Here is a 24,001-nt window from a genome sequence, read left to right as displayed (position 1 = left end):
GTCAAAACTGCGAGTGTCCACCATTAAAACTGTGTTTTTGCTAGCCTTTTCATTTTCTACCTTGTGTATGTCTTCCACCACCTACAGCTTCCTGCCCTTTTTGGCACCAGCTCACATCAAGTTCCCAGAGGGGGAAGGGCAGGGGGTGGGGAAAGCCCAAAACAAAACAGAAAGGAAAAATGGAAAGTTGGGGGGAAGGGAATATTTCCTCTTGTGGTATTTGCGTCAATCTAATAAGATTCTGTTTTGCTTTGGTTTTACATCAGTGTCCTCATCTGGAGCCTTGACACCTACTTCCAAGATGGACAGAAATGTGAAAATACAAGAAATGACTGAAGGAGCATGCATTTGAGAAGCAGCTGCGGCACAATACAGTTGAGAGGGAGTAGAGAGAGAGGGTGTTCTGAGAGGATATCGTGAAACTACAGAAGGAGACTGTGCTGCAAAGACATGTTTACTGCATGTCTGCTGGATGTCTTGTCCTTTTGAAAATACTGCCGGTATTGCAGCCTTCATGCCCTGCTGAATGCTAATAGATACCAGAGAACTGATTTTTGCATCTTTAAATACTGCGCTACCAGGCATTTGCTTCCTCTTTTCACTGACTGTGCTGTTATACATGCTTCTGTTTAAGATACATTAATTTTTAATTTTCTTATTAAGCTGCTGCTTTCCACAGAATGAAAACAATGTGCTGGTTTTTATTTGTAGTAAATAAACTCTTCCGAAGCTTTTTAAAAAGTATTCTGTGCATTTGTTACTTACTTAGATGGATGGTATGCAAGAGTCATGTATTTTTTTCCTCTAAAAATAATGCTCCCATTAAAAATAGTGGATGTAACTTTAAAGTCTGTTCTGGAAACATTCCTCAGTTTAGCAGCATCATGATGAGTTTATCACTACTTTTGTATGTGGCTGTTGAAATGACACTGAGATATGCCAGCTTGGATATCCTCAATGCTGGTGCTGGATGTTGTGTTGTGTATTTGTAATGTTAACAAAGAAACCTTTACAGCAGTCTGGCAGGTAGGCTGTATTCACTTCAAATGCCTAAAAGTAGATAAGGTTGTCATAAGTTAATTGCCTAGATAGTAGCTGATTATTTCTTTGCTGCTATCCAGATTTGTTCCTCTTGGATTGTGATACCATAACCTGACAGAAGTTATGCTGGATCCCTTAAAACAGCTTTTGACCTTGCATTAGGAAGATATAGTCAGGGAACAACTTTATATTTTTCAGCGTGACTACTTTGCATCTTCTTTGACTCCCACCGTTAGTATCTTTGAACTGCTTTCTGGCTTGTAAAACCATGGAACGTATCTCTTGACTCATGTACCGCAAGCTGTAGAAGAGTTGAGGCAGTGCTGAAATACCATCTCTGTCCAATCTATCACTCTCCATATCTGGATAGGACCCTCATTTTCCATGCCTCCTCCTTTTTGGTTTTTTGGGTTTTTTTTTTTTTGTGTGCTGTCACCAGATGAAAATCATGATACTGAAACACCAGCAGCAGGGTGTGTTCTGACAGCATGTGTCATAATCAGTCCTCAGACAAACTTTCATCTACTTTTTGTATCGGAGCAGATCTCATACTTGCTCTTCTAGGACTAGGCACACCACTCCCACAGAAATGTCATTAGCACCTGAAAGTTTCATAGCTGCTTCAGATTGATGATTGGTATTGCAGAACTGTTCTGTACCCTGTCTTGGGTTGTGAAACCCAGAAACGATATTCTGCAGTGTTGAGTTGGCTGATATGTGGCTGGAGTTGAACTGGGCTGTTGATATTTGTCCCTGCAGAAAAATGCATTATGCACAATTTAAAAACTGTCCGTCCGTATCGTCGTGTCCCGTCCCCATTCCCTGCCTCCGATCTTTGTAATGTTTTTACCGCTGTCCTGATTTCGGTGGAATAAGGTTAATTTTCTTCCTAGTAGCTGGTATAGTACTGTGTTTTGGATTTAGAATGAGAATAATATTGATAATACACTGATGTTTTAGTTGTTGCTAAGCAGTGTTTATACTAAGTCAGGAACTTTTCAGCTTCTCATACTGCCCTGCCAGCAGAGGCTGGGAGTGCAGAAGCTGGGAGGGAACACAGCAAGGGCAGCTGACCTAAACGAGCCAAAGGGGTATTTCATATCATATGACGTCATGCCCAGTATATAAACTGGGGGGAGTTGGCTGGGGGGTGCTGCGGCTGAGGGATTGGCTGGGCATCGGTCAGCGGGTGGTGAGCAATTGTATTGTGCATCACTTGTTTTATGTATTCTATTATTACTATTATTTTCCCTTCCTTTTCTGTCCTATTAAACTGTCTTTATCTTAGCCCACGAGTTTTACTTCTCTGTGTGTCCCGTCCCCCCCCCCCCTTCTCTCACCCATCCCACTGGGTGGGGGGAGTGAGTGAGCGGCTCTGTGGTGCTTAATTGCCAGCTGGGGTTAAACCACGACAAACGCACACATCAGTTCCATCCACAATGAGTTATTAGGGACTGTCACTTTTTTCTGAAGCAGGTTCAGGAATACTGATGACACTGTCAGCATCTTTGTTGCTAGCACAGTAGAGAACCAGAAGAGCTAAATAGTTCTGAACCATCCTGTAGAACATGGGATGGAGAAAATGGAACTGTAGGTTATAGACCCCAAATAACCACAGTTCCTGCCAGTTGGCATGCCGCTGGGCATCATTCATTACATTCCCTGCAAGCCAGTACGGAAGCTATTGCCACAGAATCATCTTTCAGCTAAGTCATAGGAAGATGCATGTGCCCTTGCTCTGGCAGCAAAGTCCAGCAAAATTAGCTAGTGCAGATGTGGCATTAGATGAAGCTGAGAAACTCACGTGGCTTTGGAGCAGGATTTCTCTCTGTTCTATTCATCTTTCACCTATTGCAGGGCCAGAAGAGGCTGTGTTTATTGCAGCTGCTGTTAGAATACAGTTTGGAATTAAAACTCTCCCATTGTAGCCATGATTCGATGTTGGGATCTGTATCAGTAAAGAACTGATGACCCTTATTGCTAATTACATTGCTTTATTGTGGATTGCTGCAGACCAACATAGAGATCTTTCTAGGGCTGTGTTAGGAAATGTGATGATCCCTTGCATCTGAACTGCATCTGCTTTTCCCAGTAGGTTTGGTAGTAGGGGATAAGTGATATATAGGACTCTTAAAAGGCTGTAAAATGGTATGAGTTACATAAATTGTTGCTTAGTAACTTAACTATAAACACTTCTTAAAAATTAAGAAATTTGACAATATCTTAATTCTATATGAAAATAGTTTTCTCGTATAGGCCATATTCTAGTCTAGTTAACAGTTATTTTGCTACTTAGAACTCCTTTGTAGTTTTCAGTGAAAGTGTGAAGTAGTGAGTTTGCTGAAGTTTATCTTTAAAAGTATAGCATGTAGCTTAAAAAGAGCTGAAAACAATGAAATGTGTTTACTTTTTTATTAAAAAAATGCAAGCAAGGACGTAAGGCTATAGAAATCACTTTCAGATAAAAAATTAAAGGTTTTGCATAGCAGAAACAAGTTGCTGTCTGTTGGACCAACAATATTGTCTCCCTCCATGAGAAAATTACAGCCTTTTGATGTCTTAGAGAAAATTTCAAGACTAGACTATATCACATCCATGACAGCACATCTTGGGATGAGTTGTGCAACAGTAAACGTGAAAAAACAGCACCTCTGAAAGTTCGCGTGTATTGGTTATGGTTTTAGGATTTCTTTCTTATATAGAGCTTTCTGTCTGCACATTTTTTAAGTTGTTGTGTTTCCTTACAGATATACCACAAATGAGACCAAAGCCACACTATGTAATGGTTAAGAAAGATGCTGAAACCAATGAGGCAATATATTGCACAAAGGAACCTTTTATTAAGGCTCGTGTTATTGTTATTCGATGGTTGGTGTCTTTCTGGCTTGAGCCAAAACCTCATACAGGACCTCATATTCCTGGGATGGAAGGTGAAAATGTGCCAAAGAATATTCAGGTAAAACCAAATATACAAAAAAGCGTTTGTTTTCATGTTTTTGTCTTAATTGTTATGTCAGCAGTGTGCACTCCTCCAATAATTATAACTAGTGAAGAATTTAAAAAAGGAATTTCTAAACAGATTTTCTGCTTATGAATTCACTTTAGAAGGACTTGCTATGCTGCTTTTTTTTTCAAATTCTACTATTTTGTTTTTAATCAAATAGACATAAGCCTTGAAATGCAGTGAATCCTGTTTTTTTTCCTGAATTCTTTGTACTATTTTAAATTATACTGTTGTATAACTTAAATTGTACTGTTCAATTGTTGTACTAAAAATGAGCTATGGAATATTCTTTAATTTTTGTTTCAGAGAGCAGCTGCTAGCATGGCTTCAAGGGAGGACAGCAAAAATGACAGTACTGATAAGCAGGATAGAAATGCAGAGCCAGAACAATCTCATTCTAATACAAGTACTCTGACAGAGAGAGAACCAAGTTCTTCCAGCCTCTGTAGTATTGATGAAGAGCATTTAACCGATATTGAAATTGTCCGGAAAGTCTTTTCTTCTAAAAGAAGCAATGTTAATTTTCTAACTGAGATTTTTCGACAGGTAAAGAACCCTCTTTAGAATGCAAGAATCTTGATTATTATATTGTAAATGATCATTATGTCATGGTTTTCTTTCAAGAGCATTTGCTAAGCAGAACATTATATAAATGTGCAGGTTTTTTCTGTTATCTTGCCTTTTAGGTTTAAGAATTGAAAAGTTAAAATTCTGAAATATTTTCTGTGTAGAATATCCCTGGTTCCTGATTTTTCTAACTTTATTTCTTTAATAACCAGTTCAACAACATTTAACTTGGACTTTACAGTTCCCCATAGACAGGAATGTTTGATCTTTTCATACATCAGCCCCGTAGCTATTAGAGCTCACAACCAAGCCTGTTAAATTAAGCCTCCTGTGGGAGTCTGCAGCTGTTGAAGAGCTGTTTTCGGAGCAATCGAATGTCCTTACCTTGATAGTGTTCATCAGAAGAGTGGGACAGGTGGCCATAGAAAGTAACAGCTTCTATTTCTGACTTTACTGCAACCAGAAATGTTAGCTGACCATACTCAAAATAGTGTTTCTCAACTGGAAACTATTAAACAAATTTAAACTGAGGACATATGCTAGAATATGGAGTCTTTATTTATAATGTGAAAATACATAACTTTGAGTTCAATGTGGGAGAACAGAACAAGATAGACTTTCTTTATGCCCCATGCTATAGACCAAAAGATGAAGAGATTTTTCTGAATAATAGTAAAGAAAAATATACTAAGTTTCAATTTAAATGCATGACACTAATTGCTTTAAACAGCAGAAAACTAAACATTCTAAAACTCCGGTCTGTCTGGATGAAATGGATATTTTCGAATGAGGCAAATGAATGTCAGAAGCTTATCCACATCCAGTGTGTTGAAGAGCTTGGACATGTTACTGAAGGAGATAACGGAGTTACCTGAATGCAGCTGCCGCTCAAGGGTTTACAGAGTCTGAGACATTGAATGTAGAGTCTAAATTATTGATGGTCTATTTAGAAACTGCCCCCCCAGTGAAAGGGACATCAAAGGCAATTTTCTTCGTTCTTTTCACAAGGCACTCCATGAGTTATGTAGATTATTTGGATTTCATGTGTGGTTATGAGATCTCATTTAAGTCATTGTTTAGCCAGAAGTTTTCAGTGTAAGTTCATTTCTAATATGCCAGATGTTTGTAATGTTTCTAAAACATTAGGGCTAAGTTATTCCAGTCAGGAGGAGGTTTCAGATACACAGAATGATGGGAAGATTGTCTGTAGGAAAAAAAAGTTTTATGCATTTTAGACTCCAGGGTACAAAAAATGTATATGGGCTTGCAGAAGACTGTTAGACTTGATGAGTGATAGTATGTTACTGATGAACTTGTCAGTTGAATTCTGTAATATACAGCAAAATTCTTTTTAGTGCGATAATGGTATGAAATGTCTATTTCCAGAGAGAGAATGTACCGCTTGTGTCAAGTGGGCACTCCTTAAAGTCATGGGCAATGAGTTTTCAACATTCACACCACGGACTCCATAAAACTATGTGTTAGTGTAGCTTATCTGTTCTTTTTTTAATACAATTGGGGCATCATGGTCTTTGGTAAATGTATTTATAGTTAGTTAAAACCTGACTAATGTTAAAAGTTTCTGATCTGTGAGTAGTTATCAGCACAGCAGATACAGAAAACCTCCTGAAGAGGGCACTGATCAGCCATCACACTGACTCAAATGCAGGATTTTTTTGAAACAATAATTCTACAGTCTTTTCAGGGAGTCATTTGTTTTAAGGATACTGTTTTGTAAAGTCTCGTTTAGCTAAAAATAAGATACATGGCTACCAGTAATGTGTGTCACTTGAATTTTTCTTAGTCATTTAGAACTGATTTAACTCCACTCCTCCAAAATTCTCTGAATGGAAGATGTTGTAATAGAGACTTCTGCTCATTCGTTTTGCGTACTTTTGTGAGTGTTTGGGTCTTAATTTCAGCAGGCTAGGTGTTGAGTAGATATGAATGTATGGATTCTTATATCTCTCTCTTTGGCAGTGAAGTTTTTGAAGTACTTTCTTGACAAGTTTTCTTGTTAAAACATTTTTTTCATGTTTTCAGTTTACAGATGGAGAAAGTGAGCAAACATTTAGATTTCGGAGTAATTTATTTGTTAAGATCCTACAGTGGCTGTATTTTTTTTTTCCCCCTTTATCTCTTAGAACCTGTACATTATAGAGCCCAACTTGATTTCAAGTATTGTAACTGGTTTTTTGTTTGTTTCTTTTTCTACTCACAGGCATTTTTGTTGCCAATATGTGAAGCAGCTGCCATGAGGAAAGTGGTAAAGGTGTATCAGGAGTGGATTCAGCAAGAAGACAAGCCTTTATTTATGAAAGAACCTGAAGAAATAATGCAGTGCACAACTGTAGATTGTGATGAAAATGTTGTTGACCACAGTTCATCAGAGAAAGCAAAAGAAAGAGAAGAGGTAAAATATTGTGGGCTAATATTTGCATCCTTTTGATATGCTAGTAGACAGAGAAGTGGCCTCCTCGACAGATTATATGTGGTTTAATTTGATGTCAGAGCATCTGTTGGGAAGATCGGTGGTAATTAAACAGTGGATCAATGGGCTACCAATTTGATCCATTATCTGTAGATTTTTAATGTGGTTAGTTCAATTTAAAATTTCATATAGTTTTATGAACTATTCTCAAGATGTGGATTATACAGTATACCAACCTTCAGCCGTGTAAAAATTACATACAAATAAAAGGATGAGGAAAATAGTGGTTATTTCATCCAGATACTTTAAAATAATTGCTACAAACTTCTTAAAATATAGTTGTGTCTTTAGGATGCATCTTAAACATCCGTCTACCATTGTTTATTATTTAATATCTGTTATATCCTTTTTCCTGTAATGTAAAACCAAAATACCTGTCTACAAATCTATGGCATTTTAAGAAAAAATATTTTTCAGGAAAAAGGGATGAACTCCAGTCACGTTAGAAATTCAAACTGGGCAAGAAATGGCTGTTACGAAGACACTTTGCATAAAATGTCCGAAATTGATACTGAAGAGCAAAATGTGCGAGCTGGAGTGCAGTCAGTATTGCAGGTATGAAATAGACTTGATATCTAATTTTCATCCTAATAATAAAGCTCTTGTTATCAGCACATAAAGAGTGGAATATAATGTGATACTCCTGCAAGGGAATCCCATGCTCCTTCAAAGCATCTCTGATTTTTTAAATGATTTTAGATTTTAAAAGTATGATGATAAATAGTGTTAGAATAGTGACAGTGGCTCCCTATATCTTTAGTGACCTTAAGTAAGACAATGTGTACACAAATGTTGGGTAACACAGTAAAAAAAATCTTTTAATTTTGCATCAGGACATGCATTGTGCTCTGCATCGTATCACAGAAAAAGTAATTCTCATTTGAGAGCCCCATCTTCAAATCATTCTAATTAAGTGTTTAATGAGAATGCTTAGAAGCTTTTTTCTTTTAAGCTGTTAGTCACCACACACAAAACATCCGAACCCGCAGTTTTCCTAATCTGAATAATACGGTGTACAGCGCTATTTTCTCATCTTTATCTGAATTACAGATTAGATGAGTACATAAGTGTTTGAAAAATTTGATCAGACACCACAACTCTCTACTTCAGTGATATCCTTAAGGAGTGGGAGAGTTGCAGAAGTTCCCTAACAGAAGTTTTCTCACTGCTTCTGGGAAATTTGGCAGGGTAGAAATTGTGTTAATTTCAAATGTTCGCAAAATGCTTCAATGAAATTGAGGATATAGAAAATCAAGCGTGTATAATTTGAGGGTCTTTGAAATGCTCTTAAGGTCATATAAAATGTGTGCATTTTAGAGAAAGAAAATTGATCTGAACAAAATAAAATAGACATGTGCATTTGCCGCCTCACCATGTGCACTTTTACCATGGGTGACCATGCTAATTAGAACTCATTATTTTTACCACAGCTTGAATGATTTCCTGAATAGGGTTTTCTATTTTGCTGTACACTGTTATATATAGAAATAAACTTTGTATCTGAAATAACTTTTAATTTCAAATATGTTACAATAATTTAAGCTTCATAGTCTTTGCATACAATGACTATTTAGAATATGAAGTGTTTCTGAGAAAAGAAACAGTGAAGTATCTTTATCTATTTGCAGTGTATTACTAAGATTTACACATCTGAGAATGTCTGGGAGACACTTCATGTTGAAGTTTTTCAGACAAAAGTTCGTTTGACCAGCAAATATCTTTTTTAGCCCAAAACAGAGTCAAGACATCATTCTAACCCAGTACCATGTCTGAATTTGAGAGGTTTCCTGACCTGGAACCACATTTGACTTTTTCTGTGAATCAAGAATCGAAGACTTCTATCTTGAGTTTTCTTCCCATTTAATTCTTGCTTAGACTTATTCCTAGGCACTTAGAGTAGGGTAGGCTCATTAGTTGAGGCTAGTGAATGTAAAGCTGCATACTAATAGTTTTTAATTATTAAAATCCAAAGTTCTCAGGAGAGGGAAATTATAACTGTAGAACCAATGATTTCCTGTACATGTGGATTAAGAAAGACAAATAAAAAATAATTGGAAATCTAGGGCTCACTGTGATTCAAATACCTCCTAAACTTACATAAAAACATAACAACACTTCAGTAGTAGCCCCTGTAACTCCTACAACGTCCTTGCCTACTTTGTGTTCATCATTTTCATTCTGAAAGCATAAATTCACTGTCCACTGAAGTCAACCACTTTGGAGAAGGTATCCTGTTTCCTACTTTTGGTAAGCCTTACTTATCACAGTGGGATGAATGCTTCAGTTTCCCAGAACATAATACAGGCCTTGTCATGCTGAAGCACACACTGTGTACTAGGACTATTTCAAGTAGTTTAGCATATATTATACTAGTCAGTTGCTGGCTTACAGGTGGAACTTTTGTGCAGTGGACTTCTTTACTGGGACATTTTTGTCCACCATATTAAAATAACTGTATTGAGTAGTTTGTTGTACCATCTGTCTGTGAGAGCAAAAATATACAAATACGTTTTGTAGAAAAAAAAGGGAAAAAAGTCAGTCTTATTGTTGCTTTATCATCACATCAAGCTGACATATTTAAATATATACTTCTGAGCGCATATGCAGCCTTTTCTGTTAATCATAGATTTTCTTTTGCTGGTTACTATCAACTGAATTGCTGAAAACATCAAAGTGCTTCAAGCTCATAACATCCACTCTTTTCTACTTACAGGTTTTTATAATAAATTCTTCAAATATATTCTTTCTTGAACCTGCAAATGAAATTAAAGCTCTGCTGGATGAACACACTGATATGTGCAAACGCATTCTTAATATCTACCGTCACATGGTAGTCCAAGTGACTATGGACAAGAAGACATGGTAAAATGCTAATGCTTTTATCTTAGATTATTAGTTCACAAGATAAATGTGAAAATTTACTTGGTAGTAAACACAGTAGAGTGGTATTGACTATGTGAACCAGTTTCTCTAAATTAGTAAATATATGGACTTTAACATCACAGACAACTTACCACGGGGGAGGAGGTTATCTGCTCTGTTAAAGCCAGTAGTAAGCACCTAGTTAGTTTGAGGCGGCTTAGCCCTCAGTGAAAAAAGGAGTAAGCTAGGATATACAGACTACTATTAAGGAGATGCTGATGACTTCTTTCCAGGGCATTTTGCTCATGTCAAAGTGCTAAAATATGAAAACATATATGAAGCTTCACAGCCTTATTTAAAAATAAAAAAAAAATCCTCAGATAAGCATGGATAACTATTATAATCAGATGCGGGTTGCTCTCGATCTGTAATTGTATACAGGAGTCCATGCACTGTTTAACTGTTTTGTTCCTTTCCAGTGCTTAAGGGGCCTAGCAGGTACAAGGGACCCCACTTTCAAATTAATTTCTATTATTTCCTCCTCTCCGTTAAATAACTGTCTCTAATGAGGTAGTATATTGTCACCATTCTCCATTGCAAGGAAGCAGTCGCAAGGGGATTTCAAATGGCTGATTTACTCCATTTTAACTTGACTTGCATTCAATCTGACACTAGTATTTCCTGGACTCTGGGTAAGTAGAGCTGGCATTACATGTCATGTGAAGCGTGTCTCCTCTTGTGAGGAAATAAGGAGTCAGTTCAAGGCTAGCCACTGGGAAATTTGGGAGTAATAATAGAAAAAAAATTCCACTAGATTAGGAGTTTCTTCCCCAATTTCACGTCACTGTAAAGAATTGACTCTAGACTGTGATGGCAAAGATTGTGCCACACAAAATAATTGATGAAATAAGTTAATGATAATGTAACATTGCCAAAACCTGTCATTCATTAAAAAAAAAAAAAAAAGTAAAAGCTCAGATTGGAAATATGATTAAAGTTTTGCCTGTAATTTCAGGCCATTGAAGGTGATAGCACTTGAATGACCTGGCAGAAGATCTTAGAGGGTGACAGGGATTCCTCACTCTCAAGTGTGAAAAGGAGATTGGAGTAATTTCTTTTGCAAGAACCAAGTTAGGCTGTTTGTAATCACGATGTCCTGTTTGGAATGTGTTTGAGCAAAACAAGCTCAGTTATTATCTTTAGAAGTATCCTGGTATATACAGAAGTATGACAAAATAGTAACTCTAAGTTTAATATTGTTTTGCAGGGAACAGATGCTACTTGTGCTGCTCAGGGTTACTGAATCTGTGCTGAAAATACCACCCCAAACTTTCTTGCAATATCAAGGAAGAAAAAACTCCACTTTAGCTGGAAGACTTGCAGGACCTCTTTTCCAGGCAATTAAACATAAATTCATTTTAATTAATTCAGCTTAATTTTGACCAAGAAATTAGATGTAACAAACACTGTTAGCTGGTTTGTCATCTTAAATCATTGATCATGTTACCCAGATAATGTGAATGGTGTGGGTTAAAGAACTGGCTACATTTGTTACTTTCTGTCTTATATTTAATGACACTGTGACAAGGGTTTTTGGGGTACTGTGAAATTAAAAAATTGCTGTCCTTTAGTTGAATTGGCAATGTGTGCAGTTTTAGCCTGCTTCCATTGCAAAATTAGCTCAAGTCAGCACAAAATCTGTGCCATCCATGCCTAACCAACTGATTTTTTTATTCCTTACAGTAAGCTGTAGCAGATCCTTTCAAAGTTTATAGTTGCAGAGTGCTGTTGTGGTGGCTTCTCTGTAAATAGGATCTGTAAAGTCTCCAGATTCTTTAGTAGGAAGAAAAAGGATACACAAGATACGAATGGGATGAGAACTAATTGAGAACAGTATTACAAAACTCTTTGGCAAAACTTGTAAGATATCAAAAGATCTTTCATGAGTCAAATCAGTTGTTCCTGTGTCTAAGTCAGAAGCCCATGTTAACATAACACTTGATAATTCATGAAAAGTCTGTGTGTACTGGTGAGGAAAAGAATGTCAGGACTACACAGAAATTTCTGTGGCAGTTAGAAGCTTCCTTTTAAGCAGTAACATTTGAATATTGTCATCTTATGTTTGGAACCCAACTTTTCTCACTTTATTCTTTTAGACTCTTATAGTAGCTTGGATCAAAGCGAATCTAAATGTGTACATCTCTCGAGAACTTTGGGATGACTTGCTGTCTGTAATGTCATCACTGACATATTGGGAAGAGCTGGCCACTGAGTGGTCACTGACAATGGAGACACTAACTAAAGTATTAGCTAGAAACTTGTATAGCCTGGACCTCAGTGACCTGCCATTGGATAAATTAAGTGAGCAGAAGCAGAAAAAACACAAAGGCAAAGGTAAGACAACACTGTATACACATCATTTGAATTTGAGCTGGGGTAATGAGATGTTGAGCACAGCATAATTTTGGTCTAGCCTTTTTAGTATACCTAATTAGGCATCTCTATCACCTGAAATAACCCAGTTTCTTTAAGATAAGGCTGTTTTTTAGAACCACCACAAAATCCTCATGTTAAGATTCAGTCCTGCAAATAGGCACATATGGAATGTAGTTCTTAAAGGTGTGTTGAATTTAACCTAAAATGTTACACTGTAGTGGGTTATGCCTTTTTACTTTTGTCAAAGCAATTAAATAGTCAAGTCCCAATCATAACTTCTTGAAAGTAACAAAGATTACACTTCTTGTAAAAATTAGCTAGCTAGCAAGTGGCTATTGCAAGCACAATTGGAATATTGATCCTGAAATCCAATGAATGTTGTTTAAAGATGAAGTCTAAGGTGAACATAGTTTTGTTTGGGTACTAATTCATCACTAAGCCATGGTGAAGACAGATTTTGTCGAAGTGACCTTGTTGGACTATTTAAGAGAAAGGATACTTTTAATAATCCACATGAATGGTACCAGTTTTTAAACTGATTCCTAAACAATGCAGGAAATACTCTGTAGGACATAATATGGGGAGAGGAGGTGGCTACTTGCTTATAATGGTACCGTTCTGGAATTGGTGAAAGAGAGGAAGTCTGTCCTCCTGGGTAGAGGGCTGGATTGAGAGTTGCAAAAACTGGATTCTCTTCCCAGATCAGAGACTGACTTTCTGCATGTGACCACAAGCAATCACTTCTGTCTTTGTTTCCACTTCTGTAAAACATGGGTAACGATACTGTTCTCCTTTAAAAAGTGCTTTGAGATCTAATGGTGAGAGGCAGGATTATATTTAGGATGAGTAATAAAGATGGAAAAAAAGTGTAATTTTTAGTCTACTTTTTATCTCTCTGTATTCTGATTGATGTAGTTCTCCAGTCAAACCTGAGGGATGGTACTTCCTACTAATATCCTAGGGTTTGTCAGTGAGAAGTAATCTATGTGGATTCCCTCTCTTAAAGAGGATGTTCCTATAGGGTCTTTTTGCTAAAAACATTTTACATGTTTCCAAATTTCTCATCTTGGGCAAAGGCATTGTTTACACTTTCATTTTGTTCTTCTGGTGTGTGATAACTGGACAAAAATACATTTCTCTGTCGTTGACCTTGAGAGGTTGTTCCAGACCATGCATTTTTGTTTTCCTATACTATACAGCTTTCTTCTTCTTCTGCAAAAAACACAGTTTAAAAAAAAAAAAAAAGAATTCTGATGTGGGATAAGAATGTGTATAGTTATTTGAATATAGGCTTAAAAAACATTTTGAATCATCTATATCACCCATACAGAGCCACATGAGAAGAGTTTATGTTAGCCTTCATTAATAGAGTTCCAGAGAAAGTCTCCCTTGTTAAGTGTGAGTTGCAGAGTTAAATCCAGCTTTGGAAGTAATAAATATCATACAAATTATGCCAAATTTCTTTGGCCCTGTTCATTTGCTAATAATAATGAACATGTTGTACTAGGGCTCACTTTCCAAGAAGATGCCCTTTTAATGATTGTAATTGTTTATCAAGTGTAATTTTGGATTGTATGAGTTCAATTGAGAGCAGCCCTGAAGAGAAGGACTTGGGGGTGTTGGTTGATGAGAAGCTCAACATGACCCAGCAATGTGTGCCTGCAGCCCAGAAAGCCAACTGTATCCTGGGCTGCATCAAAAGAAGCACGACCAGCAGGTCAAGGGAGGTGATTCTCCCCTCTACACCGCTCCCGTGAAACCCTACCTGGAGTACTGCGTTCAGCTCTGGGGCCCCCAACATAAGAAGGACATGGACCTGTTGGAGCAAGTCCAGAGGAAGGCCACAAAGATGATCAGAGGGCTGGAGTACCTGTCCTATGAAGACAGGCTGAGAGAGTTGGGGTTGTTCAGCCTGGAGAAGAGAAGGCTCCAGGGAGACCTTATAGCAGCCTTCCAGTACCTAAAGGGGGCCTACAAGAAAGCCGGAGAGGGACTTTTTACAAGGGCATGTAGTGATAGGACAAGGGATAAAGGCTTTAAACTGAGAGGGTAGATTTAGGTTAGATGTAAGGAAGAAGCTCTTCACTGTGAGGGTGGTGAGGCACTGGAACAGGGTGCCCAGAGAAGTTGTGGATGCCCCATCCCTGGAAGTGTTCAAGGCCAGGTTGGATGGGGCTTTGAGCAGCCTGGTCTAGTGGAAGGTGTCCGTGCCCATGGCAGGGGGTTTGGAATTAGATGATCTTTAAGGTCCCTTCCAACCCAAACCATTCTATGATTCAATGTGGATAAGGAAATACATTGCAAATATTCTTTAGTTCACTTTTTTTTTTACACAGTTGTTTTTGATAGCTCCTCATGTGTGCTTTATTTACTTCAATATAAATGTCAAATCTGAATTTGTTCCATTTTTTCTTAATCTTAGTATAGTATTCTTTTGTGAATTTCCAAAGAGCCTTGTTCTCTGAGCCCATCATCCCATTTTTTTTGCTTTTGCATTTCGTGTTAAAATACTTTATCATCTTTATTTCACATTCCTCAAATGTCACGAAATTATTTGGAAAAACCCCCCACAATATTAATGGTCTGTAGCGTATGATTTTGTGTGTCTTGTCTAATAGGAACAGCAAAGGAAAAATTTCTATAGTTTTGTCAGGCTACAACCTTTGTAAACCCAGTTTTCTTGTGGTTTTGCACTTGATTGGTCAGAAAAGAAAATCACAATAGTTTAATAGCACCAACACTTCTGAAAAAGTTTGAGTATCCCTCAGTGTTAATGCTGGCTGAGTGGGTTTATATATTTAAAAACCAGTAATGAGCTGTTTAGCTTTTGAAATCATGCTTGCTTTGATAACATAATTTATTATATCCAGCTTTAAAACTCTTTGAAAGAACGCAACTACAAATATCTGGTGATACCAGAATAGAAGTGAATAGATTTGCAATTCTGTTTTTGCAGGAGTTGGGCATGAATTCCCAAAATCTTCCGTTGATAAATCCTTTTCTAGAGGCTGGAGCCGTGATCAGCCTGGACAAGCACCAATGAGACAACGCAGTGCTACAACCACTGGCTCTCCAGGAACAGAAAAGGCAAGAAGCATAGTACGGCAGAAAACAGTTGGTACGTATCTGTAAAAGCTGATATAAGGGACATTTGAGAAAGGGTAAGGAATTAATAACTGACTTTTGTAGCAACATGGATAACTTCTTTCCACAGAAGTATACTATCTGTAATAATTAGTTAAATGTGTAAATTATGCAGCCTTATGTGCTTTGAGGGTAGCTGAATAGCTTGTGGTTACTGGAATTACAGTTACTGCAAATGAAAGTAATGCAGTTGATGTATTAATTCTTAATGAGTTTGATCACATGCTTAAGCTGGATTGGAAAAATAATACTGTTGTATGTATATGAAAGAGAAGAAAGCTGGAATGGTTTGAGCAATGGTATGGATAGGTGGGTAATAGAAGGCTTTTTAAGTGCATGTTTTCATAAACCATGGACAAAATAGGTTGAGTATTTTCCAACTGTGCAAAAAAAGTGTGAGAAATATGTATATGTCTGCATAGTTTATAAAATGTGTTGTCTTTTACTATACCCTGAATCTTGCATTAATGAAGGATTGGCACAGATGTGTGCAATTCTCCATTTCTGAAGTCCTCTATTTCTCAACTTCATTACTTGCAGATACTCTTTCCTGTGTTAGAAATGAGTGATGCTAAACAGTGCTTTAGGTGGATTGCTCAATAGAAGACTCATTTACGTTCGTATGATTTGCTTAGAATATCTTAACATGAACTGGACTACAAATTTCTTTACTCTGTTGTCTCATCTTGATGATCTCAGTGCTATCCCTTATTTGAAGGAAAAATAAGCTGATTTTATTTAAAAGAAGAACCTTTTAAGGAATATCTCTTGCTTTTTTACTATCAGTGTAATAGTAATAGTGTCTTCGGTCACTACTAAGTATCAGTGTTGCTTCACTGATACTTCTTGGAAGCAGGTACATTCTGACACAGTTTTAGAAAATGGGGTTGCATATTGGCTGTTGAATATATAATTGTGTTAGCTTTTCAGAAATTAACATTTTCTTTCTTTTTCCAAAAATATTTGCAATTATTTTTTTTTAAGTCACAGAGGTTATTTAGCCAAAGTTTTTATATGAATATTCTTCAAAATTCTCCATTTAAAAAATTTGTTTTCTCATAAGGTTTTTGTTGGTGTGGGAGAGTTAATTGTTCTATAAGCAGTACAGACACATGAGAAAATGAAGTCACTACTCCAAAATTTCCTGTCTTTTTCATGCATTCAAATGCTACGCAGCTTTTCCTGTATTTCATGCTGACAGCACCTAGTTTGACTAAAGTTTTCCTTATGGATCACAGATACTTTAAATGTAATTTCTGCTTCTCTGTAGATAGTCTGTGATTAACTGTTGCGGTGTTTTTGTTTTAAATCTTAATTGTCTTAACAAGGTAAAGCTCATGTTAAAATTTCTCCTTCCCAAATTGTTAATATTTCAGATATTCTGTCAGAAGGTTATGTTGTTTGGTCAATTTATTAATGGTTTTGTTTTGCTGCTATTTGAAAGATGGCTATTTAGATGATGTTAGCTCTCAAATGACTGAAATTTATCCTAATCAAGCTATATATTGACCTGGTTAGCAGCAAACTAATCTGATTTTAGTTTCACTGTACTTTAGCTTCCATGGTTTTGTTCCTTTCCTCAAATTATGTTACATATTTGATATTAATAAGCCAAGTTTGTATTACTGTAACCAGTTAAAATTTCAGCTCTATTCATAGTGTAGAATACCATCTGTGGACAAGCATCACAGCATTAGTAGGATGATTTTAAAAGATGAGAAGTCCAAAAAGAGTTGCCAGAGCCAGAATCCCAAACTCTTCAGTTTTTTATAATGTTAATGAAGAGTATGTAACAAAAGCATGTGTCTTAACTGTCTGCAAACAGCTGCTTGTTATTGTCTCTCAGGTCTACTAAGAAAGCTGTTCGGATGCTTCTTAATCTGTGCTGGTTAACACAGGGTCACATAATAAAAAAACTGGTTTATAGTCACAATAAGTACAATTTTCTATAGAACATTTTGCTGGTCAGATCTTCTCCTTCAGTTTAACATTAGCTCCACAAGCTAAGTCTGGAATTGAGTCAGACCTCAGATGTGTTGCATATCTGATAAGCAGTATATTTCCTTTGATTGTGAGTAATATACTCGTTATATCTGAGTAGTGGGGATGTGCATGTTGAATATTTTATGGTAAGAAAAAGCTGGGGTTTCTTTTTCATCTGTTTTATGTTGTACACATTTTGTGTACATCTGTGCACCTCTATTTTTTGAGCCATCCTCATGCCAGCACACATTTATTGCTGCACCAAATTTGTGTGTATGTGTGTGTTACTTGAATAAAAATCACAGCTTTTCTGATATGCAGTGTGTACATTTTTAGCCTGAACTTATGTAAAGTAATTTTTGGAAAAGGGCCTTTAAATATGATATGCATATGGGTTGAAAAATCTTCTATAGGGCTAGATACAGAATTTGTGGCTTAGGCAGCAGATTCTTGTCCTATAAAATAATGGATCAGAAAGAATTTACTAGTCTATTGTTCTGCTTTTGTCTGTAGACAACAGTGGAAGGTTATAAACTGTCAAATATCTAGTCCACATTCTGGTATTAAGTCTGCCTCTACTTAACTACTTAATTGAATGTGACACATTTTATTTAAAATAATAATTCACTGAGATCACATTTTCCTTTTACAGCATCTCAAAGTTAATTTTGCTTTCGATAACAATACACTGCAATTTTTCCTTCAAAAGTTTCTGTAAAATTTCCACCTTCCAAATTGTAAATGGGTTGTTCTGCCCCCCCTTGCTAGTATCAGTGTAATATGGTGGAAGAGATCCAGTCAAATTATAAGGGACACTTTATGTTAAGATTTGTAATCAACACAGTATCCAATCTCAAAAGCTTGGTTTATTTAGAATCATAGAATCATTTCGGTTGGAAAAGACTCTTAAGATTTACTATGTAGCTTGTTATTTTTTCTCTTGCCTACATTCATTTTAAGATGCACAATGATGAATGTAATGCATCTAACTATGACTGTATCTTGAATTTTATTATTGTGTCTCTTAAACAAAGAGATGTTAAAGCCTTACACATAATTGCCTTTTTTAAAAAAATTAATTTCTGTCTTACAAACTTAAGTTTAATAGAGAATGGCTTCAGTCTTAAAATGTCTGTCTTTCTGAATTGTTTTTTCAAACTGATGTTAAGACTCCACTTAAGTTGTGCTGCATTTGTCAAACGTGTTTTGTGCTCTATGTACATTGACCTACCCAAGTTATCTGCATGTTGCTGTTAGGGACAATTCTTTAACCTGATTTAGAAGTGTGATGTGCTCAGCTTTCACTGCACTCCATCCGTGTACTTCTGATTCCCATACAGATCAGGAGCACTAAGATTCTAAGTCTATATTCCATGTTGTTTTGAAAATATATATAGAAAAGTTCAAAGACTGATTAAATATTGTACTGACAATATTTATGTAAGATGCACTGAAGTTTCCTTTAAAAGAAGTTTATCAGCAACTATTTTAAAACAAGTTACCAAATTTGCAACAGTTTGAAAAGGAAGTTGCTTGAAATAACAAATATTACTTTTTGAAGAACTTCAAGTGTACTTTGAGACTGAATGCAGTATCGGTTCTTGCTATGTCTTACTCTGACAAAGGAAAACAAATGTCATAATAGATTTAAAATGAATCTTGAGAAAAGCTGCAGATATAACCTTGATCCTGATGCCACAATTCTTATGTAAGTTTTTCATTCTGTAGGACTGTTGGCAGGATGTGAGATATGAAAAGGTCAATCAGGATCAGTTTAGCAAGATTTATCCAGTATCAATTAAAAGCTAGACCCTATGGATAAGAAACAATTTAATGCTTTTTGTTGTCAAACCATTTCACTTCAGTCACTTCATTTTTTAATGTGGAACTATAACAAGTTGTATTGCAAATTTCTCCACACAGAACTGGTCATTTTCTCCTTATGCTTTTGAATCTCTTTTGGAGAATCATGAATTCAAGAGTATGGGTATGTGTAAAATTCAGAGATGCTTTTTCAGGAGTAAACCAAAGGAAACTAGAAAAATGCAAATGTAGTGTAAGTTGCTTTTTCTGTTAAAAAATTTCAAGTTCTGAGTGCTTGTGGAGTGAATTTAACTTTGATTTTTCAACCCCTGATGCAATGGGAAAAAAAGCGTTAATTAGTTTCTTGATTTTGAATGCAAAATCTCTGTAATCGTCATAATAAAGGCATTGTTGCTGCTTTACATAAAAGTTAAAAACTCAAAATGTCTTATGTGTCCACTGATTTTTTTTCTTTCTTACAGCTCTGCCAATATCTGCCGTGCTGAAATGTTTTAATTTTTGAATTTTCTTCCTTTTTATCTTTGTTTTCTCTGTTGCTGCTTTTTCTGTGACACAAGCCTTTCATTATAGTCACTCTTCTTTTTTCCTTCCCCACTTCTTTCTTTTCCTTTTTAAAGCCATGAGAAGCCGATCCATTGGTGAATGTGCTCTGCCATCGGCCTATATACGCAGTGCTAAAAGTGCTCCTGTTCTGATCCATACTTCCAAACCCTTCTTGCCTGATATTGTTCTCACTCCCCTTTCTGATGAGCTTTCAGGTAGTGCCACCTCTGCTAATTTCTGCACCCCCTTTGTCACTTTTTTAAACCTTCTGCTTTCAAATTCTGCTAAATCATTAAATTTTTCAAAGTAAAAATACTTGGGGGATGGGGGGAGAGGGGAAGAGATTAAGAATGAATATTTTGAGTTATGTAAAATACCATGCTATTTTGCAATTCATTCTGGAACTGTTAGAAGTTAGTGCTGTGCCAATGTTTACTATCAAAAAAGTGAAAATCAAAGAAATCTCCTGCTTTTTCAGTTTATTGGTAAGCAGTAATATAGCATCTGTCTACCAGAGAGTACTACTAATCTAAAGTTTTTATTTGTGATGAGTGAGGGAGGGAAAGGAAGAACATAATTTTACTTTGATTTGTCATTTACATCTTTCTACATAAATTTTTGAATTCAGTGTCGTAGATGATAATGATATGCTTTAGGTCCCATGAAAAAAGAATCTCTGAAGTATATGGTATCATATAATACGCTTTACAGTATGCCTGTTTTTCATTAATACATGAAAACATTAAAAAAATCTATACAGTTTGGAATTCTGAAGTGCTGTGTTTTGGTGGTGTTTTCCAAATGATCCATTTTTTACAGAGTTGTAGTTTTCCTCAACATTATGTTTGGTCCAGCAGGGTGGTTGGCTAGAAGTTTGACAGTAGCTTTCTTTGGATAATTTGCTTTGAACAAATAGGTTCAACAATTAGAATTAGCACAGATTTAAAAAATGCAGGCATGAAAGTTTAAAGATAATGGTTTTTTTTTCCTGTGCTCCAGCTATTACATAGGTGTAAATTAGTAGCATGTTAAGGCTGACAATCATATTATGCCTTTGTCTCAATGAGTGAAAAAAAAAAACAAGAAAGCACAGTGAGAGGACTATATATATGGTCAAAACTGTTTACAAATATAAGGACTTAATTGCAGTAATTTTTTTTATGGAAGATATGCTCTTTTTTTTTCTGTCTCTCCTGCCTGCCTTTGTCACCCAAGAAGTATCAAGAACTGTATTTTCATAATTGTATTTTGTTATGTGTCCAAAATTAAGTCGTCTTGTTGTGAAACAGAAAGTTAATGCCTTAGTATTCAATCCGAGAGCATAAATGGAGAATCAGGAAAGTTCAAGGAACCCACTCTAGAGAGATCAGACTTTCACAATGATAAATTATAAAGTATTTGAATGCAAATCTTGACACCACAAAGAATAATAAAATACAAATTATATGTAATAAATTAATAAACGTATGAGTGCAAAGGGTATCTCTTCTGAGATATTAAATGATTAGAACTTAGAAGATAGGGGTTTTTATAGGAATGATACATGAACAACCTATTAGGAAATAGATCTTACCTGGCCATAACATTGTTGGAAATAGTCAATTCTTAATGAAGATCTTAAGAGCACCTGCAGAAGGGAATGGGCTTTCACAGTGAACTATTATTTTGTCATATAGTCACTGATACTTAATTATCCTGTCTTAAAGAAGGCAAAAGTGCTTTTGCAGTCAATTTTATCATCCATGTTTCTGAAAAGCCCTGGCTTGCATCTTTCTTCTAATGTGTCCCAAACCTGATGGCTTTCTTGCTATTATCCTTTCTGTTGATACTCATCCAATACAAAAAATTGAACAACCAACGTAATTCTTAAAAGTGAAATAATTTTACAGACCTTTGCATTTCTAGAAAAAGTCCTACATGGTTCCTGGTTTTGGTGTCTTCTCAAACAGATGGGTGTTGAAACAGCTTCATGATATGCCCAAGAATCTTGAACATTGCCAGAAAACTAAAAAGCTCTAGTGAAGAAAAGGAAGCCGTTGGAGTGTTGATGGGGAGGTAGCAGGGTAAAAGAAAAACTATTCACTGGATCAGAGTGCACTTCGCTCTTTTAACTGTCTGCATTTTTTATTGCTCTCTCTCTCTCTCTCTTCTTTCTTTTTTTTTTTTTTTAAAAACGTGGAGCTTTATCATTTTCCTTGCCTTTTCTTCTTACAGTAAATATATTCTTTTCTGAAAGCCTTCTGTGTCCAAATGTACGGCATGTAATTTAGGAAGAAATCAAATTGTTTCTATCATAAGCGTGCTTTAGGTAATGAATGATGTTTAGCTAGCTGTGACAGCCCTTCCTCTTATTTCACAATTATATGAATATCCCTGTTATCCAGACTGACTTTCAGATCCAACACAGCTTGAAGGAGAGGATATTTCAAATGATTCCAAGAGAATAGGATGCCCTAATCTTAAGTTTTCTGAAGTAGTATTCAGCTCCTTTTTAGCTGTGAAACTCCTCATTGAAAGATTGACTCACCGAACACTGGTGAACCTTGACAGGTAGTTCAAAAGAAAGCATTTATGCCAAAAACTTTACCTTACGTACAGTATAGTATATTAATTTTCAAAAGTAAGGCAGAACACCCCACTATAATTTGTTATTTATTGAGACATAATGTTTCTGCTTGAAGATCAGTCAGTAGGTTAACAAAATTTATTGCAAAAGCTCAATATTGACATCTAGGCATCTAGCATCATAGAGGATGCTTTTCCTAAGATTGTAATTCCTTCATGTAGTTTCTAAGTTGTGCTGTATTTCCATGTGCAGAATATTTGCAACTTTTCAAATAGGATCCAGAAAGTGGAAGTGGAGATGTATGCTTTAAGATGTTTAGTTAGTAAAGTGATTTGGTATAGTGCAATTGTCGCAAATCTGCAATATTTGTTAAAAGAACTTTTCTTTTAACCTGTTAGAATCATAGGAAGTCCAATCTTACACATTTACAGGATAACTAGCAAAATAACCATTCATTCCTGAAACTGTTGAGGATTTTCAGGTGCAAGACCACTTGTGAAAAAAAGTGTCAGTGAGATGTAGGCAAGATTCCTGGAAGCAATGGACCACAATGGCAGACTAATGAATTGCAGGTGGAAGATTTTTGCTTATCCACTGGGACTAAAAGAATCAAAGGAAGTATTAACATGAAAGGGAGACGTATATTATGCCTTTACAACCTTGCTCCCTAATCAGTAAGTAATCATTAAGATGAAATAAAGAAATCATAATTGTAACATCAATATGGCTGTAATTATTCTTTAATCCCAGAAACTCACGTCATGAGTGTGTTCTTATAAAAGAATCAAAGTGAAAACTCAGAAGCAAAACATGTTATTTTTTTCTCCACTTTCTGAACTAACTTTCCATGATGAAATATAATCCTGTCCCAACGTTATATGGGAATCTTCTACTTGCACTCATGCTGTCTTGCTGGAATGTGTCTCCATCAGTTTGTATTTTAGCATATCTATCTCCCACCTGATGCTGAAAAACTACCTTTTCTTTCTGCCTTCTAGCAGAAGAAGGAGAGGTAAGGTTGATTTAAGGAAAGTTGTGATGGGGTGAGATTGGCTGGAACTACCAGTTTCAATCTCTTCCTCACTGTAACATATTAGGAACCAGGCCAGCATTTCTCCTAAGTACGTGCATGCAGTGTGTCAGATATACAGCCTTCTGGTGCACAATTGCAATGTAGTTAGTGAAAACTCCTTAGGTATTGGTGCTGTCCCATTTTGACTATATACCTGTGTGCAGGGGTGAGCCCTGGTTGTGAAGGAGCTGTTCGTTTGGGTTTTTAAACACTGTATTATCAGTGCTGATATTGCAATAACAGTATATTTTTCATTTCCTTAATTTCTTCCTCTGTTCTACAAAAAAGAAATCTCTATTGGCACAAGCACTACATGTTTGTTTGAAAATGTTTGTGTACTTGTGTGTGCTAGTCATGCATACGTGAGCACCTAAAATTAATACTGGATCAACATTGAAATAAATCTAGCTGAATTTATTTCAATGTGTGGAGCTGCTTGGCGTGCATTTGGAGTTCTCCATCCAGTAA

The 24,001-nt window shown here is 36.2% G+C and overlaps 1 protein-coding gene across 5 annotated transcripts in view; it reads left to right on the top strand.

Annotated features, from left to right (window-relative positions):
- The window catches only part of RALGAPA1 (Ral GTPase activating protein catalytic subunit alpha 1), a 136,781-nt gene that overhangs the window by 23,493 nt on the left and 89,287 nt on the right, over positions 1-24,001 (top strand). For 3 of the 5 annotated variants that reach the window (XM_050898465.1, XM_050898467.1, XM_050898464.1), the window contains exons 9-17: positions 3,789-3,997; positions 4,352-4,591; positions 6,834-7,025; positions 7,521-7,658; positions 9,817-9,965; positions 11,233-11,362; positions 12,122-12,359; positions 15,358-15,519; positions 19,970-20,110. In XM_050898465.1, the coding sequence (XP_050754422.1) occupies positions 3,789-3,997; positions 4,352-4,591; positions 6,834-7,025; positions 7,521-7,658; positions 9,817-9,965; positions 11,233-11,362; positions 12,122-12,359; positions 15,358-15,519; positions 19,970-20,110 (1,599 nt within the window). The remainder of the gene's footprint in view (positions 1-3,788; positions 3,998-4,351; positions 4,592-6,833; positions 7,026-7,520; positions 7,659-9,816; positions 9,966-11,232; positions 11,363-12,121; positions 12,360-15,357; positions 15,520-19,969; positions 20,111-24,001) is intronic. The other 2 variants (XM_050898468.1, XM_050898469.1) reach the window with 1 other exon arrangement.

Source organism: Gymnogyps californianus, chromosome 5 (assembly GCF_018139145.2).
Source record: "Gymnogyps californianus isolate 813 chromosome 5, ASM1813914v2, whole genome shotgun sequence".
In the NCBI taxonomy this organism is placed as follows: Eukaryota; Metazoa; Chordata; class Aves; order Accipitriformes; family Cathartidae; genus Gymnogyps; species Gymnogyps californianus.
This window is presented reverse-complemented; position numbering and strand designations above follow the sequence as displayed.